Source organism: Daphnia magna, linkage group LG3 (assembly GCF_020631705.1).
Source record: "Daphnia magna isolate NIES linkage group LG3, ASM2063170v1.1, whole genome shotgun sequence".
Classification (NCBI taxonomy): domain Eukaryota; kingdom Metazoa; phylum Arthropoda; class Branchiopoda; order Diplostraca; family Daphniidae; genus Daphnia; species Daphnia magna.
The window spans coordinates 10,736,797-10,758,879 of record NC_059184.1 but is presented as its reverse complement, the minus strand read 5'-3'; the positions used below and the strand labels follow the sequence as shown (position 1 = coordinate 10,758,879).

The following is a 22,083-nucleotide window of genomic DNA, read 5'->3' as shown; positions in this document are numbered from 1 at the left end:
ATGGACAAAATCAAGCAGTACAAAAACCTCTCCATGACGGCAGAACTGGATAACGACCTTGCAAAGGAAACCGAACTCCTCAAGCAACGTTACCAGAAATTTATCAAAGCAACCGACCAAGTAAGTTAGTATCGGCTCTTCGAAGACTTCAGCTCACCGTCCAGTCGCACATAAATGCCTTGGAGACACTCGGGGTACAAAAAGACACCTTTGGAGGACTCCTTAGCACAAAACTAATGAAATTGCTTCCTGCAGAATTGCAGAAAGAATGGTCGAGTTCCGATGCAAACGACATCACCGGCATCACAGCCCTGCTGAATTTCATCAGGGATCAAGTCGACGCTGCTGAAAGGTATAGCCGATGGAAATCGGAAACGGTAAAAACACCACAGCAGACGACAACAACCACGCCGGCGAAACAGCCACCAGCTGCTACAGCCTCTCAACTGGCGATTAGAGCTAGATCCCAACTAGCTCCACAAACCAGAAGATATTCAAAACAAAGCACACAGCCATCAAATACACCACCAGGACGACAAGACAACTTCATTGTCCGACAATGCACAAGACCGTGCATTTTCTGTGGGGAAAAACACTACCCCACGGTTTGTCCAGTAAACCTCAAGAACAAAAAGGCAATCATCGCCAGGCAGAAAAGGTGCGTCAGATGTTTCAGCCCTAATCACGAAACTTCGAACTGCCCCACCAACTACTTATGCAAACACTGCCAGGCGACACACCACACCGCCCTCTGTGATAAAAAGGTGACAAGATTTGCACACACCGGAAACAATGCCCCAACGAACGTCATGGCATCTGTCTCCAGTGCAAACACCTACGGTGATCTCGTGGTGAAAACGGCAACGGTGATGGTGGTAGGCCCTAATGGTAAAGAAACCAGGGCAATATTATTCATTGATGATGGCAGCCATAGATCCTGGGTCACCAGATCTATTTCGAAATCGCTGAATTTGAAGATAGTGGCCGTGGAAAATATCGGGACGAGAGTCTTCAAACAAAGAAAACCCAATCCAGAAGAGCAAATCAACGCAGTGGAATTGACAGTTCGGGGCACCTGGAAAGGAGCCCCTCTCGTCAAAATAACAGCCCTGGAAACGGACTACATCGGAGACACTGGACCCTACTCCCACACGGCATTCACAAGACACCTGTGGTAGGAAGACGAAAAAATGGCTAACGACAGGTTTGAAACCGACAGCCAAGAAAAAGAAGTCGGCATTTTAATCGGAGTCGACCAAATGTTTGAGATCATTCCTAACGAACCGGCTATCCAAAGTCCGTGCGGGCTTCGAGCATACAACACAAAACTAGGTCGCATGATAGCTGGACCTTTGAAGGAAAAAAGATCGAAAAAAGAAAAGGCGACAATCCAGCAAATGCTACAATGCAGTAGCTTTTCCAATCATCAGACAGTATGATCGTACGCAGCCAGATGTCTCGATTCAGAATTTTATTTTACGAATCCCTCCGAAGATATGGACGTAATGGAAGCCGGCAAGGAGGCCAAAGAATTTTCGCCCGCCCAGCCGAGGCCTATGGAAGAAATTTCCAGCCAGGAGCTCAACCATACCACCAAAACCAAAAAGGAAAAACGGAAAATCGTAAAAGAAGAATTGAAGCGGCAAACGGATTTTGACTTTTCTCTGTTCTGGAAGCTGGAACACTTTGCCATTTTAGACGATTGTGATGCAGTGGAGCCAGACGATGCTCTCAGCTCCTTTGGCGACAAAATCACCCGTGAAAAAGATGGGCGATACTGCACCCCAATCCCGTGGAAAACGGACAAATGGAGGCTAGAAAAGAATTTCCTTATGGCAAAAGGAAGACTGGAGAATCTATTGAAAAGACTCAAAAGAACACCAGAGCTTCTATCAGCCTACCATAAAGAAATAGACCAGCTTCGCGTCCAAAACTCGTAGAGGAGGCAGACCAGAACTACGAAGGAATCCACACTTATCTGCCACGCCATCCTGTCTTCCGACAGGACAAAAAATCCACGAAGATTCGACCAGTATTCGACAGGGTGGCAAAATCGAAGTATGGCCCAAGCCTCAACGATGTCTTGGAAACCGGCCCGAACCTAAACTCCGATCTGCTAGCCGTCTTAATGCGATTCCGTTTGAACAAAATCGCATGGAAAGCAGACATCGAAAAAGCTTTTTTAAACATCGCCCTGCATCCTGAAGACGCCGAAGCTGTCAGATTCCTGTGGATCACGGAGCCAAAAACGCCAAATTCACCTCTAGTGGCAAACAAGTGGAAACGAGTCCCATTTGGGCTCAGCTCCAGCCCATTTTTGCTGCGAGCTACCCTAAACAAGCACCTAGACGGCATGGAATCAATCTACTCCACCACAGTAAGACAGCTCAAGGAGCAAATTTATGTTGACGACTACCTTGGAGGCGCCGACAACATCTCAACAGCCAAAACCAGGATACAGGAGACAAAATCCATCTTCTAGGAGGCAAAACTCAACATGCGAAGTTGGGTCACCAATGACAAAACATTTCGCAAATTTCTCAGTGAAAATGGCTCATCAACCCCATAGTGAAAATTTTTACTCAGAAACTGGAAGAAGGTCAGCATAAGGTCCTAGGGATTCGATGGGATACCGAATCCGACACCTTCCAATTCGATCCCGCACCTATCATCGAAGCTGCGACGGAATTGGGAGAACTAGTGACCAAAAGAAATATTTTAAGATTATCGGCCAGAGTATTCGATCCCATTGGGTTTTTAGCACCCACAACGCTCCTGCTGAAAATAATCTACCAGAAACTTTGGGAAGCCGAAATTGACTGGGATGTGGAAGCGCCTCCTGAAATACGTAAGAAATGGATAGCAGCCATGACTGGGTTGAACGAGTTTGCCAACTTAAAAATCCCACGTTGGATAGGCTACTCGAAAAGGGTCATACAAAATGCAAAAATTCACGTCTTCGGCGACGCATCAGAGGCCGCTTATGGAGCCGTTGCCTACGCAAGATTACAAACCAAAAACGGCGACACAGCCATCCATTTTCTTGCTAGCAAGACAAAAGTGGCGCATCTCCCAAAGAAAAAGGTCACCTTACCAAGATTGGAGCTATTAAGTTTACTTCTGGCGGCACGATTGGGAGAAAAACTCAAGAACTTTCTCCACATCGAATCGTGGCGAACAATATTCTGGGCTGACTCTCTAGTGGCACTTGGCTGGATCCAAGGAGACACCAACAGGTGGAAACCATTCGTCAGGAACCAAGTCGAAGCTATTAAGAAATTTTCTGGCCCAAATTGGTGGCAGCACTGTCCAGGCGCCCAAAATCCTGTGGATCTCGCCTCGCGGGGAGCGCCAGCCGTAACGCTGGTACACTCCGAGCTATGGTGGAACGGACCATCATGGCTGAAAGAAGACGAAACCAAATGGCCGGATTCAACGCCCGAGGTAGAAGAACCCAGTGTTCATGAAAGAATCGAAGCGGAAGCAAAATCGAAAACCGTCACCATGTCGGTAGCTTTCGTGGAGCCAGCCACTTCAGTGGAATGGCATCTGGATCGAATTCCGTCTTGGAATCGACTACTCAGAAGAACTGCTTGGATACTGAGATTCGCCTCCAAAAACCGCCCCACAAACGCCACACAAATGAAGACTCCAATCAAGACAGGAGGCGGAAAACAGATAATGGTAGAACATCAAAAAGTAGAGGAACTGACGAAGGTGGAGCTACTTATTTATTGGCAGCTCCAAAAAGAAGCTTTTCCCAAGACGTTTCAGGATCTGAAAGAAGGGCGGCAACCGCACCATAAGGAGAAAATTGCCGCACTCCGACCCGTGTGGGACGCAAGACAGAAGTTGATTAGAATAACAGGAAGAGCAGAGCTAGCGCTAAGAGACAGGGAGATTGAACCCGCCATCTTGCTTCCCACTCAACATCCAGTCGTCAAACTAATCATCCATGATCGACACGTCTTGCTAAAACACGCTGGAGTTAAAACCACCCTATCAGATCTAAGAGAACGTTTTTGGATCATCAAAGGACGCCAACAGACCAAATAAGTCTGGCACGCCTGCGTCAAGTGCCAACGCCTATCTTCACCGCCATTCAGAGAAATAGCTGCACCTCTACCGATTAATCGACTGAAACAAGCGAAAGCCTTCGAAATCACGGGTGTTGATTTCGCAGGGCCGCTGTATTACAAACACCCAACATTGCGTAAGAAACGCAAGCAAACGGATCCTACATCCACCACGGATCCCTCGTCAACGGATGGTTTTGCTTTGGAGCCTACGGTAAAGCCTCCAGTGATGGAGCCCATTGAAGAACCTCCAACCACAGAACCAACGGAGGAAAACAAAGAAAATCTCCAATTGGACGAATCCTTAGCCAAAAAGAAAGGCACAATTAAACGGCCAAAGAGCTATGCCTGCCTATTTACTTGTGCTGTAACGAGGGCCGTTCATCTGGAGCTAACAAAAACGATGTCCGCACGCGACTTCCTCCTCGCATTTCGAAGATTTTCCGCCAGGAGGGGTAGCGTCTCCATCATGTATTCGGACAATGCCCAAACATTTAGATGCGTCTCGAAACATTTGAAAGTCTTAAGATCCGACCCAGCGATCCACGACCTTCTGGCAATGCGGAAAACCGTATGGATTTTCTCGACCAGCCTAGCCCCATGGTGGGGAGGGTTCTGGGAGCGCATGGTGCGGACGATGAAGGATTTGTTGAGGCGCTCCAATGGTCGTGCATGTTTGGAATACGACGAGCAAGAGGTTAGTCTCATTGAAACCGAGAGCGTGGTGAATGCACGACCACTCACCTACGTGGCAGAAGGGAGCGACGAACCGCTCCCCATCACCCCGAACCAGTTTCTCAACAATAGGCGTTCGAACTGTACTCCGCCGGAGCCAGCCGAAAACCTCGTGGCTCCCGACGCAACCAATTTGAAACTGCTGGAAATGGATCATCAACGTAGGGAGTATGTCAGCGATATCTGTGAACGATTTGTGACGGACTACTTTCTCCAAATCGACAAGTTCCACTGTAAAGGAGGACCCGGCCGCAAGATCCGGGTAGGAGAAGTTGTCATCATTCACGATGACAACACCAAGCGCCTTATGTGGACGATAGGAGTAGTGAAGGAGCTAATCACTAGCAGAGACGGGTTGATCCGTTCGGTTACGGTCAAGACGCCGAACGGAACCTTATCAACCGCGCCATTCAATCGTTACACCCCTTAGCGCTACGTGAGGATCAGCCGGACGAAGTCGAAATTCCACCTACACCAGAGCTGGAATTGGAACCAGAAGAAGCAACTCCACCCATGACCGCCGCAGATCCAGTCGAGCAGGAAGAGCCGTGGACAACGGGTTCTGGTGGGGAGTGTGTTGGGAATATACCTCGTTCCCAACATCCAACAACACGAGCTGGAAGACGGACAAAACTTCCATCACGTTTTATTTCATATGAATTGGGTGGTCCTCGCTAGGAGGCCACCATGTTACAATTTATTTTGTGTAGCCCCGCCCCTCGGCCTACCGGCCGGAAAATGTACAGGGCAAGGGGCAGTTAGTTACTGAATATACCTCACACCGTCAAGACAACAGCTAGTGCTCCCGTGTTTTTCTTATTTCATCTTTACATTTTCATCTTTACTAACGTAAGTTCAGTCACGGGCTTAACTAAATCTTACAGTGAATACACTGTGATACCATGAGTTTTTATTTCTTTATGTAAACAGGATGAAACATACTTGTATTCAATGTGAAAACACTGTGATATTATGAGTTTAAACTTTTACATCTAAACAGAATCAAATATACTTGTATTCAATGTGAATACACTGTAATATTATGAGTTAACGATTCTACATGTAAATAGAATCAAATATATTGTATTCAATGTGAATACACTGTGAAACCATGAGTTTTTACTTCTATATTAAACAGGATAAAATATCCTTGCATTCAATGTGAATACACTGTGATATTATGAGTTTACACTTCTACATTTTAACAGAATCAAATATACTTGTATTCAATATAAATACACTGTGATACCGTGAGTTTTTACTTCTATATGTAAACAGGATCAAATATACTTGTGTTCATTGTAAATACACTGTAATATTATGAGTTTACACTTCTACATGTAAACAGAATCAAATATACTTTTATTCAATGTGAATACACTGTGATACCATGAGTTTTTACTTCTATATGCTTCTATATGTAAGCAGAATCAAATTTACTTGTATTCGATGTGAATACACTGTGATACCATGAGTTTTTACTTCAATATGTAAACATGATCAAATATACTTGTATTCAGTGTGATTACACTGTGATACCATGAGTTTTTACTTCTATATGTAAACAGGATCAAATATACCTGTATTTAATGTGAATACCCTGTTATATTATGAGTTTATACTTCTATATGTGGACAGAATCAAATATACTTGTATTCAATGTGAATACAAGGTGAAATTATGAGTTTATACTTCTACATGTTAACAGAATCAAATATACTTGTATTCAATGTGAATGCACTGTGATACCATGATTTTTTACTTCTACATGTTAACAGAATCAAATATACTTGTATTCAATGTGAATGCACTGTGATACCATGATTTTTTACTTCTATATGTAAACAGGATCAAATATTCTTGGATTCAATGTGAATACAGTTTGATATAATGAGTTTATACTCCTATTTGTAAACAGAATGAAATATACTTTTACTCAATGTAAATACACTGTGATATTATAAGTTTACACTTTTACATGTTAACAGAATCAAATAACCTTGTATTCAATGTGAATACAATATCATATTATGCGTTTCACTTCTACATGTAAACAGAATCAAATAAACTTTTATGCAATGTGAGTACACTATGATACCATAAATTTTTACTTCTTTATTTAAACCGGATCAAATATATTTGTATTCAATGTGAATAAACTGTAATATTATGATTTTACGATTCTACATATAAATAGAATCAAATATACTTGTATTCAATGTGAATACACTGTGATACCATGAGCTTTTACTTCAATAGGTAAACAGGATCAAATATCCTTGTATTCAATGTGAATACACTGTGATATTATGAGTTTACACTTCTACATGGAAAAAGAATCAAATATACTTGTATTCAAAGTGAATACACTGTGATATCATGAGTTTTTACTTCTATAAGTAAACAGAATCAAATATACTTTTATTCAATGTGAATACACTGTGATACCACGAGTTTTTACTTCTAAATGTAAACAGGATCAAACATACTTGTATTCAATGTGAATACACTGTGATATTATGAGTTTACACTTCTACATGTAAATAGACTCAAATAAACTTGTATTAAATGTGAATACACTGTGATACCATGAGTTTTTTCTTCTATATGTAAACAGAATCAAATATACTTGTATTCAATGTGAATACACTGTAATACCATGATTTTTTTTTCTATATGTTAACAGGATAAAATATTCTTGTATTCAATGTGAATACACTTTGATATAATGAGTTTATACTCCAATATGTATACAGAATGAAATATACTTTTATTCAAAGTAAATACACTGTGATATTATGAGTTTATACTTTTACATGTAAACAAAATCAATTAACCTTGTATTCAATGTGAATACAATGTCATATTATGAGTTTACACTTCTACATGTAAACAGAATCAAATATACTTGTATGCAATATGAATACACTGTGATATCGTGAGTTTTTACTTCTATATTTAAACAGGATCAAATATACTTGTGTTCAATGTGAATACACTGTAATATTATGATTTTTTGATTCTACATGTAAATAGAATCAAATATACTTGTATTCAATGTGAATACACTGTGATATTATGAGTTTATACTTCTATATGTGAACAGAATCAAATATACTTTTATTCAATGTGAATACACGGTGATATTATGAGTTTATAATTCTACATGTTAACAGAATCAAATATACTTGTATTCAATGTGAATACACTGTGATACCATGATTTTTTCTTTCTAAATGTTAACAGGATCAAATATTCTTGTATTAAATTTGAATACACTTTGATATAATGAGTTTATACTCCTAGATGTAAACAGGATGAAATATACTTTTATTCAATGTAAATACACTGTGATATTATGAGTTTACACTTTTACATTTAAACAGAATCAAATAACCTTGTAATCAATGTGAATACAATGTCATATTATGAGTTTACACTTCTACATGTAAACATAATCAAATATACTTTTATGCAATGTGAGTACACTGTGATACCATAAATTTTTACTTCTTTATTTAAACAGGATCAAATATACTTGTATTCAATGTGAATACACTGTAATATTATGATTTTACGATTCTACATGTAAATAGAATCAAATATACTTGTTGGAATGACCTGGCAATGATGTCTTCCCCCGGGGGCCCGAGGTGGTGGCAGTGTGCAGATCTCAGGCGTATGATACGGTCTTGCTCATGTCTTGTTCTCTCGTGATTACACAGATTTGATCCCGACTTCTTTCAATGGCGCAGTTGGTAATCATCACCACCCCTCCTCCCGTGACTGTTTCCTTCGTAAGTCGACTAAACATTGTTTATATCGCCTTGTGAAGTCCTCGTGCACACTCTACCTGCCGACTTCCACCACGTGGTTGCACACGGCACTACCAGCCTGCCACTCTAACTTAGCTGTAGCCGCACGGCACTACCTCGCGTTTTGCCATTTACACTGCGTACTCTTACCTGAAATGTGGACGTGAACTCTTCTCACTCGAACTCAGCCATAACTCGCAACACATTTTCTATACGCCATTTTGTTTTTGTTTGTTCTGTTTTCGTATTTGCGCGTTCCCGCCTACGGCCATTCTTTGTGTGGTGCGCATCAGTGCTTCGTCATCCACCATGCCCCCAAAGCCATTCAAGCCCTACGGCTCCCCGCCACCGTTCGATTTTGACGAATATAAAGACTCCTTTGAGCTTTGGCTGTGGCAGTGGAATATATTTTTGGCCTTATCTACCATCAATATAGCCCTTCCTCAAACGGAGCGCGTGTCCTACAAGGCAAATATCCTCCTGTCCTGCTTATCAAAGCCCACGTTACAGGCCATCTGCACGATGGGCCTGTCTGACATCGAACTTGGGAAGCCCGTTATTATTATCGATAAGCTTCGTGAACGGTGTAACGCTGGGAGTAATTGCCACGTTTGGTGTCATCAATTTGCCCTTCGTATCCAACGTGATAAAGAATCCGTGGACAGTTGGGTTTGCGAGTTGCGTGATCTTGCGCAAAAATCTGAATTCAACGCGGATTGTTTTAACAAATGCCAGGATACCCGTTTGCTAGGCCAAATCGTTTATGGCGTCCACAGCGATGAAGTTCGGCGCAAATTATTGCAGGAAGGTGCTACGCTATCCCTCAACCAAGCTTTAGCAACACTGCGCACGGCCGAAGCAACACTGATGCAGGCAGCTAACCTGCGGCAGAACGATTCACCATCGATCCAGCAAATAAAAAACAACACCACCAAAACCGACACAAAGTCCGCATCTCGTTCCACACACCCAGCTCACCAACGCAACTTCCGGCGCGGCCCACCAGCAGGTGCCCCACCGCACGGATGTTGGAACTGCGGAGCCGAATCGTTCCACCCAAAGTCTTAGTGCCCAGCTAATGGGAAAAAATGTGGCAGCTGTGGCATAATGGGCCACTTTCAGAAAGTCTGCTCAAGAAAATCTTCGAAACCCGAAACAGCTGGAAGCATTGTCATCGGATCCGTTTTACCAGGAGAACTTATTGAAGCCAGCGTCTCACCCGCAGACAGCGACACGCCTACAGCAGTATTTTTCCTGCCCGACACAGCCGCTTCAATCGATGCCGTGCCACGTGCACTCCACCAATCGCGGTTCACCGCGACACCACTTTGCCCTATCACTACGCGCGCAGTAACGGCGACTGGTGATGCCATTACGTCATATGGCACCTTTCAGGCAACTATCACCGTAGGACCCGTCAACGGAGGAACACCAGTACTTACCACCATTCACGTCCTTGAAAATCTCCAGCAACCGGTTCTATCAAAAGACACGCAAAAAAAACTCGGCATCCTTCCCCTGGATTACCCCCATTGGCGCGTTCAGCAAATCACAACCCATCCTACGGATTTGGAGAAAGCTAATAGGCTCAAATCCTTAATGGCTGCTCATCCCCTCATCTTTGACGGTATATGTCGTCCCATGGTAGGCCCACCGTGCCACTTCCAGATAGCCGACGGAGCCATACCATCCGCGATGAGAGGATCGCGGCCAGTCTCCATCCCATTGCTCCCAAAACTCAAAACAGAGCTGGATTCGCTCGAAGAGCAACAAATCATCCGAAGAGTCATCGAGTTGACGGCATGGGTCCACCCTATAGTCATTGCTCCGAAAAAGGACGGCGGCATACGCGTGTGCGTTGATTTTACCCCTCTTAACGCCTTCATCGTCCGGTCAAAATTCGAAACGGCCACCCCGTTTCAGGCTGTCCGCTCGATTCCATCCGGGATGCGATTTTTCACTGTCATCGACGCGTTAAAGGGATACCACCAGGTGCCGTTAGACGACGAGTCAGCGGCGATGACCACCTTCTCTACCCCATTCGGCCGCTATATGTACCGCCGGTTGCCTTTCGGAGTTTGCCACGCCGGCGACGACTACAGCCGACGCGTTTCAGCTGTATTCGATGATATCCCCAATTGCCGTCGGATAATCGAAGACATCCTCATATTCTCCGAAACGTACGAGGAACACGTTTCTCTCGTCAAACAAGTGTTCCAGCGCGCTGCCGACATTCAAATCGCCATCAACACCAGTAAAATCAAATTTGCGCAGCCGTCCGTTCTGTTTGGCGGCTATATCCTGAGCAGCACCGGCTTCCGGCCCAACCCGGAACTCTTATCAGCCATAAGTCGGTTTCCTAACCCCACCAACATAACGGAAATGAGAGCATTCCACGGTCTATGCCAGCAGATGGGCAATTTCTCCGACAATTTAGCGGCAGCACTCGCTCCCCTTGCCCCCCCTCCTAAAAAAGGAAGCCAACTTCAACGCTGCCCGCTCAGAACTGTCGTCTTCCGCCGAGCTGTCTTTTTACGACCCAGCGCTACCCACGGCCCTTCATGTCGATGCCTCCCGCCTGAGAGGTCTCGGTTTCATCCTCCGTCAGCAAGGTCCAGATGGGAAATGGAACGTGGTCCAGTCCGGGTCACGTTTTCTATCAGACGCGGAGACACGCTACGCCATGATCGAACTGGAGTGCCTGGGCGCAGCATGGGCTATGCAGAAGTGCCGGCAATTTTTGGAAGGCCTCCCATCATTCCTCCTATTCACGGATCATCGGCCGCTCATCCCGATCCTAAACGATTACAACTTAGACAAACTCGACAACCCGCGGATCCTGCGCCTGCGTCTAAAAATGCAGCGTTATGCGTTCAAATATACTTGTATTCAATGTGAATACACTGTGATACCATGACTTTTTACTTCTATATGGAAACCGGATCAAATATACTTGTATCATTGCATAAGAGTAGATGGTAGAACCACCCTGTTGGATTTGGCCGTAAGGCCTTGTCATTGCTTTTTGAGGGGTTGTTCCAAAGTGAGATCACCCGGTGGGTGTGAGAGGGGGAGAGGGAAAGTGCTTACGTGCCAGAAAACGGTAACAGTGCAGCAACTGCCACCACGCGTAGCGTTGCTGAACTAGGCAAACGTTTGGGAGGTTTTTTCCAGCCCTTCGTTGTCTTAAAGTTTGGGTTTCCTTAGTCGTTGTGTTTGTTTACTCGTCCTTTTTTTGTGAATGTCTCATTTGAAAGCAAAATTAGGAAAGAAATTCACCTGTGCTATTTGTGGAAATGTATATGAAGACGGCAGCAGAAAAATTTGTGTTTTTTTCTGTACCAAAGAATATGTTTTCTCGATGGAAATCGATCATACCTGAACTGAAAGAAACAGCGAGAATGTGCGACATTCATTTTGAAGAATCAGATATAGTGAAGGGTTTCAAAAACGGACAGAATTTTCATCCCCTACAAAACTGGAGATTACTTAAATCAGCTATTCCAAAATTTGTCTTGGGTAACATTACAAATGTACTACTCTCAATTTACGATGTAACAACTTAAAGTTTTTAAAACAGTTAAAACAAATGCAGAATCCCCATCTGCTCGTAAACCTTTAAAGCAGCTGTTAAATGTCACCGGCCATAACAACCGTTTATTTGACATTTTACAATTTTACCATTTACAATTTATAACCCTTTTTTTATTTTTATACAAGGATTGACTATTTACATTACATTCGACCTAACGACCTCGATTTTTACTCAGATGACCTTATTTTTTCACTTTCTACGTAAACGTCCTCCTCTTTGGCCGTAGCCATAACACAAAGCTTAATCACTGGACGAATACAGGGGTTTTTGTGGTTGCTGATTTGCACTTTTACCACTCGTACAACGTTATCAGATTCACTGGGGAGAACCTCTATCCCTTTTCCCAAAGGCCACTGTCCACGTAGAGTATTCGGCTCAATGACGAGTACTAGGTCTCTGACGGCAACGTTTGGCCGATTTTCCGTCCATTTCCTCCTTTCCGTGGGATGCGGAACATACTCCCGTAGCCATCTGTTCCCAAAATGTTGTATGATTGCCTGGCTTTGGAGGAATTGTTTTGCTGTGACGTCCAGGTTATCTGCATCTCCCAGCTTTACCGGAATGTATGGACGGGCTCTTCCGTGGAGAAAATGATTTGGTGTTAGCGGGTCGGGATCTGCTGGATCCATGCTGAGGTGCGTTAGTGGCCGAGCGTTCAAAAGGGCTGCTACTTCTGCGATCACCGTTCTTAGGACCCGTTCGGTGACTAAGCGATTTCCGACGCTGACTTTCATGGCACGCTTGCACGATTGCACGAGCCTCTCCCAAACTCCACCGAAATGGGGTCCGCGAGGAGGAGAAAAATGCCACTCTATTTGTTGGCATGCCATCTTCGACTGCAACTCCCGGTGTTGTTTGACTAACTCCGTTAGAGCTTGGCGGAGTTCTTGTTCCCCAGCGTCGAGATTAGTTCCGTTGTCACTGTAAACAACGTTCGGCTTTCCACGTAAACTCATGAACCGAGTGAAACATAGCATGAATTCTTCGAGACTGAGGCCGTCGGAGACTTCTAGATGAACGGCTCTAGTTGTTAGGCACGTAAACAGGCATACCCAACGTTTCTCGTGTCTGCATCCTCTTCCACCGACTCGTACCGTTAGAGGGCCGAAGTAATCGATTCCCGTATATGTGAAAGGTGGAAGATAGGGAGTAAGCCTGTGAACTGGTAACGATGCCATGAGTGGCGGAATGGGTTTCGATGATCTCCGCTTGCAAGGCCAGCAAGTGTTGACAACCGATTTGATGACGTTACGTCCAGAAATTATCCAGTAACGTGTACGTAAATCCGTCAGCAATCTTTTAGATTTAATGTTGAAATTCCGTGTGTGATGATCCCATACATTCCGCTGCGTCAGGAGTTGATCGGCTGGAAGCAGGATGGGATGCTTTGTGGAATAATCAACTGGAGCCTGAAGTATACGTCCGCCTACACGTAGTTGTCCTGTTTCATACAGGAAAGGGCTGAACGTGCGTAGTTTTGACTTCAGAGGCCACTCCAAGCTCTTTTTCAAGGCGTAGATTTCTTCCGCAAATGCCAGTCCTTGGGTAAGTTTGACACAAAGCGTGAGGGCCGTCACCATTTCTTCGGCCGTCAACTCTCCCACGGTTGGCTTGTAAATTCCCATCTTAGCTCTGGCGTTGGTCGCGAACCTTCTGCACCAAGCGATAACTCTTTGGATCTTGAGTAATCTGGAATACCTTCTTACACAGTCATCAATCGGGTGATTTTCGTCCTCCGTTTTGACTGTGAAGACTCGAATTACGTTAACGTCCCTTTCCTCCGGCTCTGCGATCTCTTCCCAAATATCCCACTCCGACGGATCGAGTTTCAGGAACGATGGTCCCACGTGGAATTTCACCAACTTGTCGACGTTCTTTGGGTCAATGCCACGACTGCACAGGTCCGCTGGATTGTTAATTCCGGAAACGTGACACCATTGTCTTCGATTCGTATTCCGGAGAATCCTGCCAATCCGATTGTTCACGAAGGTTTCAAATCGGCAAGTGCGAGAATGGATCCAACGTAAGACGGTTTGAGAGTCGGTGTGAAAGGTAACTTCACGTAAGTCGATTTCGAGCTCCCGACAGATTACTAGGGCGATATTTAAGCCTTCTACAGCAGCCTGCAACTCTAATCTTGGGATCGTGAGTCCTTTTACTGGTGTTACGTGGGTTTTAGCCATGATGAAGGATACGTTGATCGACTGGTCCTCGAAGATGAAACGGAAGTACGCCACAGCCTAAATCCTTTTGTGCTTGCATCCGTAAATACATGCAGGTGCTGCTGCGTCCAGCGTCCACTTTGATGCCGGAAACATCTTGGTACTATTAACAACTCCAGGTTATCCAGATGCTCGTACCAGTAGTGAAAGCGTTGGCCTAATTCTTCGGGGATAGGGTCATCCCAGCCGATCCTTTTCTCGTACGTCCATATATCTTGCAGAAGTGACTTCATTAAGAAAACAACAGGAGCGACGAGTCCCAACGGGTCGTAGACACTGGAGATTATACTGAGGAAATTCCTTTTGGTGAGAACGTCATGGCTAGGCTGCTTCCGTATCTTGAACGTCAGCAAATCCGTTTCTCCGTTCCACATCACTCCAAGTGTTCGCTCGATGGGCAACTTCTCCAAATCTAGGTCAAGTGTTGGTGAAGCCAAACCGAACTCATGTAGAGCCGATATAACCTTCCTTGATGAGGACGTCCACTTCGTTAGATTAAAACCGCCTAGTTGTAAGAGTTTCTTCATCTGGCGGGCCCGTTTTACTGCCCCGTCTTCGGAATCAAAGGAATCGAGGTAGTTGTCAACGTAAAAGTTTCTTCGAATGCTCTCTGCTGCCTCCGGATACTGGTCGCGATGATCGTCTGCAGTCCGATTTAGGGCGAAAATACACGTCGTTGGGGAAGATACCGATCAAAAGACGTGGACTGTCATTTGGTACGTTAACGGTGCTTGATTTCTGCCAGGCGTTCGATAGACAAACCGATAGGCCGCCTGGTCCTCAACTGGGACCTTCACTTGGTGAAACATCTTCTCGATATCTGCGCCAACTGGTACCAGGTTCCTTCGGAAGCGTAGTAGGACACCGAGTAGGCTAACGAGAAGATTGGGTCCACGTAACAGGTTCTGGTTGATCGACGTTCCTCCATACTCGGCGGCTCCGTCGAATACAACTCGAATTTTAGTCGTAGAGCTGGATGGGCTTACGACGCCGTGGTGTGGTAAATACCATGTTCTACTTGACTCCTTCCGCAACTCTTCGGTCGTGAGGAGTTTGGCGTGATCCAAGCCGATGTACTCCTTTACAACTGCATCATACTTCTGAGCGAAGTCTACATCTCGTTGAAATCGCCTCTCCAGAGAATAAAGTCTCTTCAATGCAGTTGCCCGATTGTCCGGAAGGTTTACGTTGTCGGTTTTCCACATAAGGCCGACTTGATATCGGTTACCAACATTCTTCACTGTTGACTCGAGGATACGTTGCCCACGTAGATCGTCTTCGGAGAGAACAGGCTGCTCCATGTCTACGTCTTTCGCCTCCAGCTGCCAGAATTTCTTGACTAACTCGTTGAGGTCTTCGGGACGTTCCTCTGCTAATATATGGGCGATGAATGGACGCCCATCTTGTGGCGGGCCCGTTTGACCACCCAGGCACCAACCAAACGGTGTTTTGAAGGCGATAGGCCCAATTGTTCCAGCCGGCGGCTTGATGGAATCTACATGATCGTGGGCTTCTGCCACGTCAATTCCAATTAATACTCCAACGTCTTCGGGTTGTATGTTCGGGACATCAAGACCGCGTAGGTGTGTCCAGGACTCCATTTGACGAGGGTTGATTGGAGGATTTGGCGTCACCTTCAAATTGTCGACGACGTAGGCGTGTTTAACTTCAAACCGGCTTGTTCCGTCGACGGACGAGAGGGAGAAATCCACAACGGCAGCTTGGACGTTTGATGTGGCTCCATCATAAGAGACAACGTTGATTCGTTTAGGCTGACCAACGAGTCCCAACCTTTTTACTAAGTCTCTCCTGATCAGGGTGGTGTCACTTCCAGTATCCAGGAATCCGAAAGTGTCGACCCATCTTGTACCGACGCTAATACGAACGGGTACAATCTTGAAACTTACACATCGCTTTACCGGTTCCTTCTGGGTTAGTGTCCCGAGGAATGCAGTCGATGTAGACGCTGATGGAGACGTTGGATCCGATAGTTTCCTCAGTGGGATGAACTCAGACCCGTGAAGCAAGGGATGGTGTCTTGATCTAGTGCATCGACCCATGGTACATTTGATGTTCCTGGGACACTCCTTGCGTGCATGTTTGCCGGTTAGGCATAGTAGACACCTACCGGACTTAAATACGACTTCAGCCCTTTTCGTTGGCGTGAAAGACATGAACAGGCTACAGCTGGCCAAGTTGTGAGCCCTGCCGTTACAAGCTAGGCACCTCCATTTGTCAGTCTTTTCGGTCGCTTTCTCCTCCATCTTCAGTTGTTTTCCCTTAGGAGGAGCCTCCGGAGGTGACAACGCCGTTGATTTAGAGCCCTCTTCTGTCGAAACGTGTCCAATGGTCGACGTGTGAGCAGTGTTCTGTTTCTTGACAGGCTTCTTCTCATCAAACGGTACTTTGGACGTCGACGTAGGCAAGGACTCAAATAGGTTTTTTCCATGTTGCTTGCTCATGGATTTTACGGTTACCCAGTCGTCCAGGTCCAGAACGTTCAACTCTGCACCTGCCTTTTTTCTCCTTTCGTTCCATTTTTCCTTTAGGTAGGTCGTCAGTTTCGCCTCTATGGCCATCAGGGTAGTACGGCTCTGCAGTTCATGCGCGTATCTTGATTGTGAAAGCGTAACCACTGCTCCGTGCAACCGGTTGGCAAAAATCTTGAGGCTCGCCGCATCTTGGCTCTTCAAAGGTGGAATCTGCAGCAGGTCGTCGAGTTATGTTTGATGACCTGGTGCGGCCGAAAACTGCATCGAGTCATTCCCACCCCACGGAGTACATAGCCTCATCGGCGAGGCACTCGCCGATCTCATTCCGGACCTCCTTCGACAGCAGCTCTTCCAACATGCACAGTAGGACAGGAGAACCTTTGTATTCGTGTTCGTATAAGGCTCGAAATTTAGCCTTAAACCGGGCGTAGTTCTTCGGATTACCATCGAACGGCTGGATCGTGAAGTTCGGAGTACGTGGACGACTACAGCAGCCGCCATGAGGATGGTTGGAAGGGCCAGCGGCAGGTAGAGGTTCAGGGGTCGTGTCCGAAGACGTATCGTCCCCAGGGGGTGGGCATGGATTGCAGGTTGAAGGCATGATGGTCAAGGGTCTTTGAGTTGGATCCTGTGCAGAGGTACCGGCTGGAACATAACGATTAGACAAGTATCTACGGTGCATTACTGTGGCCTCAATTGACTTTAAGGACGCCCGATCAGGTATGTGTTGTGTAGCAGTGGATGTCTGTGATCGTTTTGGAAGGCGTGTCTCTTGGTCCAGAACTTGCTCTTGTATCGTTCTCAGATGGAACTTGTTGACTTCCATCGTCGTTTTTAGACCTTCAATTTGAGCATTTAGATCCAGGTTAACCTCTTTGATCTTCTGATCCAGTTCACGTAGACTCTGACGTGAATCTTTCACCAAGTTGGTGTTAGCGGTGATTTCCGATGACGTCTTTTCCGCGTTGTCAACGAGTTTGTTTAGGTGCTGACCCATGCCTTTTAGCGCCTTGCTTAACGTTTCCCTAGCCGAAGTGGTGCTCGCTTCCATCTGGATTCTTGCACGCTCCATCTTGACTTCCAGTTCCAACATCTGTTTCTGGATGCACAAATCACGCTGGCTGGGTTGACCAAGGGAAACATTTGACGCTGAACGGGTAGACCTCTTCTGTGATAGCGTGGTGCTAATTGTGACGTCTGAAGCTGTCGTACCAATAGAGCTGGCTGAGTGACGAGACGACATGGCATACCTAATGGCGAAGTTGAGGATTTCCACGTGGTCGGTGTCGAATTGAACCTCCCATTTTTCACAGGCTTGACGTTGTGGATCAGTAATATCGGGCAAGCTTTCTATATACTTGTGGTGAAGATCTTTGACGTCTTTGTAGATACGAATTAATTCGTCTTGCCATGCTGCAACTTGCAACTTCTTGAGTCTGATGGCTCCCATCTTGTGATCTGCCACTGCTTTTCTGAGCTGGTTCGTTAACTTCGTGTGGGCCGCCTTTCTTCTCCCACGTTTCTGCTTGAGATCGTTGTCTGGGAGGAGGGGGCCTTCATTCTTCATTGCTTCTGGCTTCATTTCGTCTTCTATAGTGATATTGCCGCCCGACTCAATACTCTCGGCTTTTGCTACGGCTTCACTCATGACGAAGAAACGTTCAAAGACAAGGAAGTAGTCACACGTAAACGGATGTCGATTATTCACGTAGATACAGCGATGATACAGTCAGATACGTAAAGGCGTGGTACACCGGATTTTGCCTTCAGGATGGCGTGGACGTGTGTCAAAGTCTTACAAAGGGGAATACCCGACAATTTTACTGAATCTAAAAAGTTTTACTATGGATAACAAGAGAAATGCACGTGTTCGTAAAATCCCGGGTTTCGGCACCATTTGTTACGTACGTTAACGTGCATGTAACGTCGTAGCAGAAAATGAGGGATGACAGGATAAATGAAAAAGATGGAAAAGATGACGGATGGAAAAGAACACTTTATTTCTTTGTAAATGCGGTGGAGGAGACAATTTTTACCGACGTGGTAACAGAGGGACAGTTGGGTTTACTTTCTTACTTTACTACTAAATGGATGCTGATCAAAAAAGGGGGACAAGGGTTCTTCACTTTAACATAAATTTAGAGGGCCCTTGCCACCCACGATCCTGCCCGTGAGGGCAGCACCGTAGGTGACAATGAGTTTATACTTCTATATGTAAACAGAATCAAATATACTTGTATTCAATGTGAATACATTGTGATACCATGAGTTTTTACTTCTACATGTAAACAGGATCAAATATACTTGTATTCAATGTGAATACACTATGATACCACGAGTTTTTACTTCTATAAGTAATCAGAATCCAAAATACTTGTATTCAATGTGAATACACTGTGATACCATGAGTTTTTACTTGTATATGTAAACAGGATCCAATATACTTTTATTCAATGTCAATACACTGTTACATTATTAGTTTTTACTCCTATATGTAAACAGGATCAAATATACTTGTATTCAATGTGAATACAATGTGATACCATGAGTTTTTACTTTTATAAGGAAACAGAATCAAATATACTTGAATTCAATGTGAATACACTGTGATATTATGAGTTTTTACTTCTTTATGTAAACAGGATCAAATATACTTGTATTCAATGTGAATACACTGTGATACCATGAGTTTTTACTTCTATATGTAAACAGGATCAATTATACTTGTAATCAATGTGAATATACTGTGATATATTGAGTTTATACTTCTATATGTAAACAGGAACAAATATACTTGTATTCAACGTGAAGCCACTATGTGCCGACTAGTAAATCCAAACATGTCGCAAGAGCATGAGCTAGAATACCTATACCGGGGACTGAAACCTTCCTTGCTACAAAAAATCTACCCCCAAAAACCAGCTTCTACAGCAGATTTCCTGGATCTCGCAAAATTACACATGGAAGCCACTATGTTGGCCAACCAGAAAGTCTGGCCACAGTCCCTACTAGCAGTCTCCAAAGAGCCAACACTCACTAACGCGGGTATTAACCCACAACCAGCGGCGATGACACCAGAAATCGTGAGCATACTCCAACAACTGAATCACACCATCAAGCAGCTACAGTTATCTTCATGTCCGACTAACCACTCAGCGCCGTCGAGACAGCGCCAGGACAACTGGGACGACGCAGGAAAGAATGGAAGAACAACCGAAGGAAGATACATTTGCGGATACTGTTCCAAAGTAGGACACTTGGACTACAGATGCTTCCAGAATCTGGCATTCTCGCTGTTTAAGGGTGCTACTCAACCCCAGAATCAACAACGGTGTCCCCCACAGCAATATCCAGGCGGACGCCCGGAGTTTGGCAGGAAAGAACGCAAGACCAACAATGGCCTGTAAATCATATGTAAACGGAATCAGGCATAGGCGAGATGCAAGACCGACAATGGCCGGTAAATCATATTTCAATGGAAGCATCCAGGGGCGAGACAACCACGACAGATTCGCCGTTGGTACAAGTAAATAATGGAAACCTTTCGGATCGCACAGAGAATCACGTCGCAAAAATGAAGTCAGGACTACGAAACAACGACTGGGAAACAGTATCGACCAGTAACGGGACTGACAAGGTTTTCCCTATCTTGTTGTCAGAGGTGTCCCAACTAATAAGGGAACCAGTTTTGTGTGGGAATATTCTAACACTGGCGGTCGTTGACACAGGAGCAGCAGTAAGTGTCTTATCACCAGACTTATTAAAACAAACCCCATTCTGCCTGGAACAATGGTTAGGACCAGCGATAATATTAGCTAATGGAACCAGGGCCTCTCCGTTGGGGGCAGCACTCATAACCATCACGCATAAAGGGAGATGGGCGGCAGGAACGGCAGTTATCATGGCAATCGAAGGCATCGACTTACTGTTAGGAAACGACTTTTTAAAACAATCCGGGAAAATACAGATCGATTACACCGGAGATGCCACCTTGGTAACTCTGGGTGAATTACCCTTCAAGGAAATACATCCCCAAGACAATTCCCATCTTCACAAGTGTAGCGTAGTCGCGGCTACCAGCCACATGATTCCGGCCTTATCAGTCATTCCAGTGACAACCAAACCATGCACATCATTTCCAGCGACTGCCCTTTTCACTCCGTCCGCCGGCTTATTAGCAAAGAAAACATTGTCAGTAGGACACGCCATTCTCTGGAATGGGAAGAAATGGCAAACCATACCGGTAGTTAATTTGTCCCTATTACCGGTATGGCTGGAGGAAGGATCAACATTGGGAACAATACAGCCGTACACAAACGAAATAGTACAGTGCGATTGGAACAAAACGCCACTGGAGAACAAGGCTGAGTCAAGTTCAGGAGAAACCAAAACGATATTACGACGCAAACCATCGAGAGGGCACATTTCAAAAAGGAGACAAAGTGTAGTCTACAAACCCATAAGAAAGAAAGCCAAGTCAGACAAACTCCTCCATAAATGGGTTGGCCCATTTATCGTGGTACGCCAGACAACTCCGGTAAACTATGAAGTGAAATTGGTGGACGAGAAAACCAAGTCCGACATCGTTCATGTAGCCAGCATGAAACCTTTCAAAGAAATCAAAAACTGGCGAAAAGATACTAACAGCCAAACAGAAGCAGAGAAAAACAATAGGCCACATCAATAAATCACATGCCATCAGTCGGCCGAGACGCAGGCCCAGCCCCAAGTACAAAAGGAAGGGGTTGAAGAAAAAGATTGTTCTAATTCAGAAACAAGTCAACCAAGTAACACGACTCAACAGAAAAACCAACAAGATGTCGTGAAATTATACGATAATAATCAGAAGAGGACCACCGAACTACCACCGCGAACACGCCGAAGACCTAACTTTTTTATGGCCGTAATAATTTACTTTCTATCCCTCATAATACTAGGTATTATGGACAGCTCTGCTGCAATCGTGGTAAGAGACACCGTGCTCTTCAAGGATCAACCTGGGATTTCAATCAGTGAATCGTCATGGACTATCGTGGCAGATGTGTTATTTCAAAACGCAGAAGAAGCAATCGTAATAGTCGAAAAACACCTTGATGAAATGTCCTCATTAGCTGCCAAACACAGAAAAGATGGAGCGAATTAAAAAAA

The 22,083-nt window shown here is 44.9% G+C and overlaps 1 protein-coding gene across 1 annotated transcript; it reads left to right on the top strand.

Annotated features, from left to right (window-relative positions):
* On the top strand, positions 1–5,241 carry LOC123470673. The gene is made up of 6 exons (XM_045171224.1): positions 1–120; positions 165–352; positions 2,208–2,377; positions 2,762–3,000; positions 3,079–4,018; positions 4,184–5,241. Exons 1-6 carry the CDS (start codon positions 1–3, stop codon positions 5,239–5,241), a joined length of 2,715 nt encoding a protein of 904 aa, XP_045027159.1.
* The last annotated feature ends 16,842 nt before the right edge of the window (positions 5,242–22,083 follow it).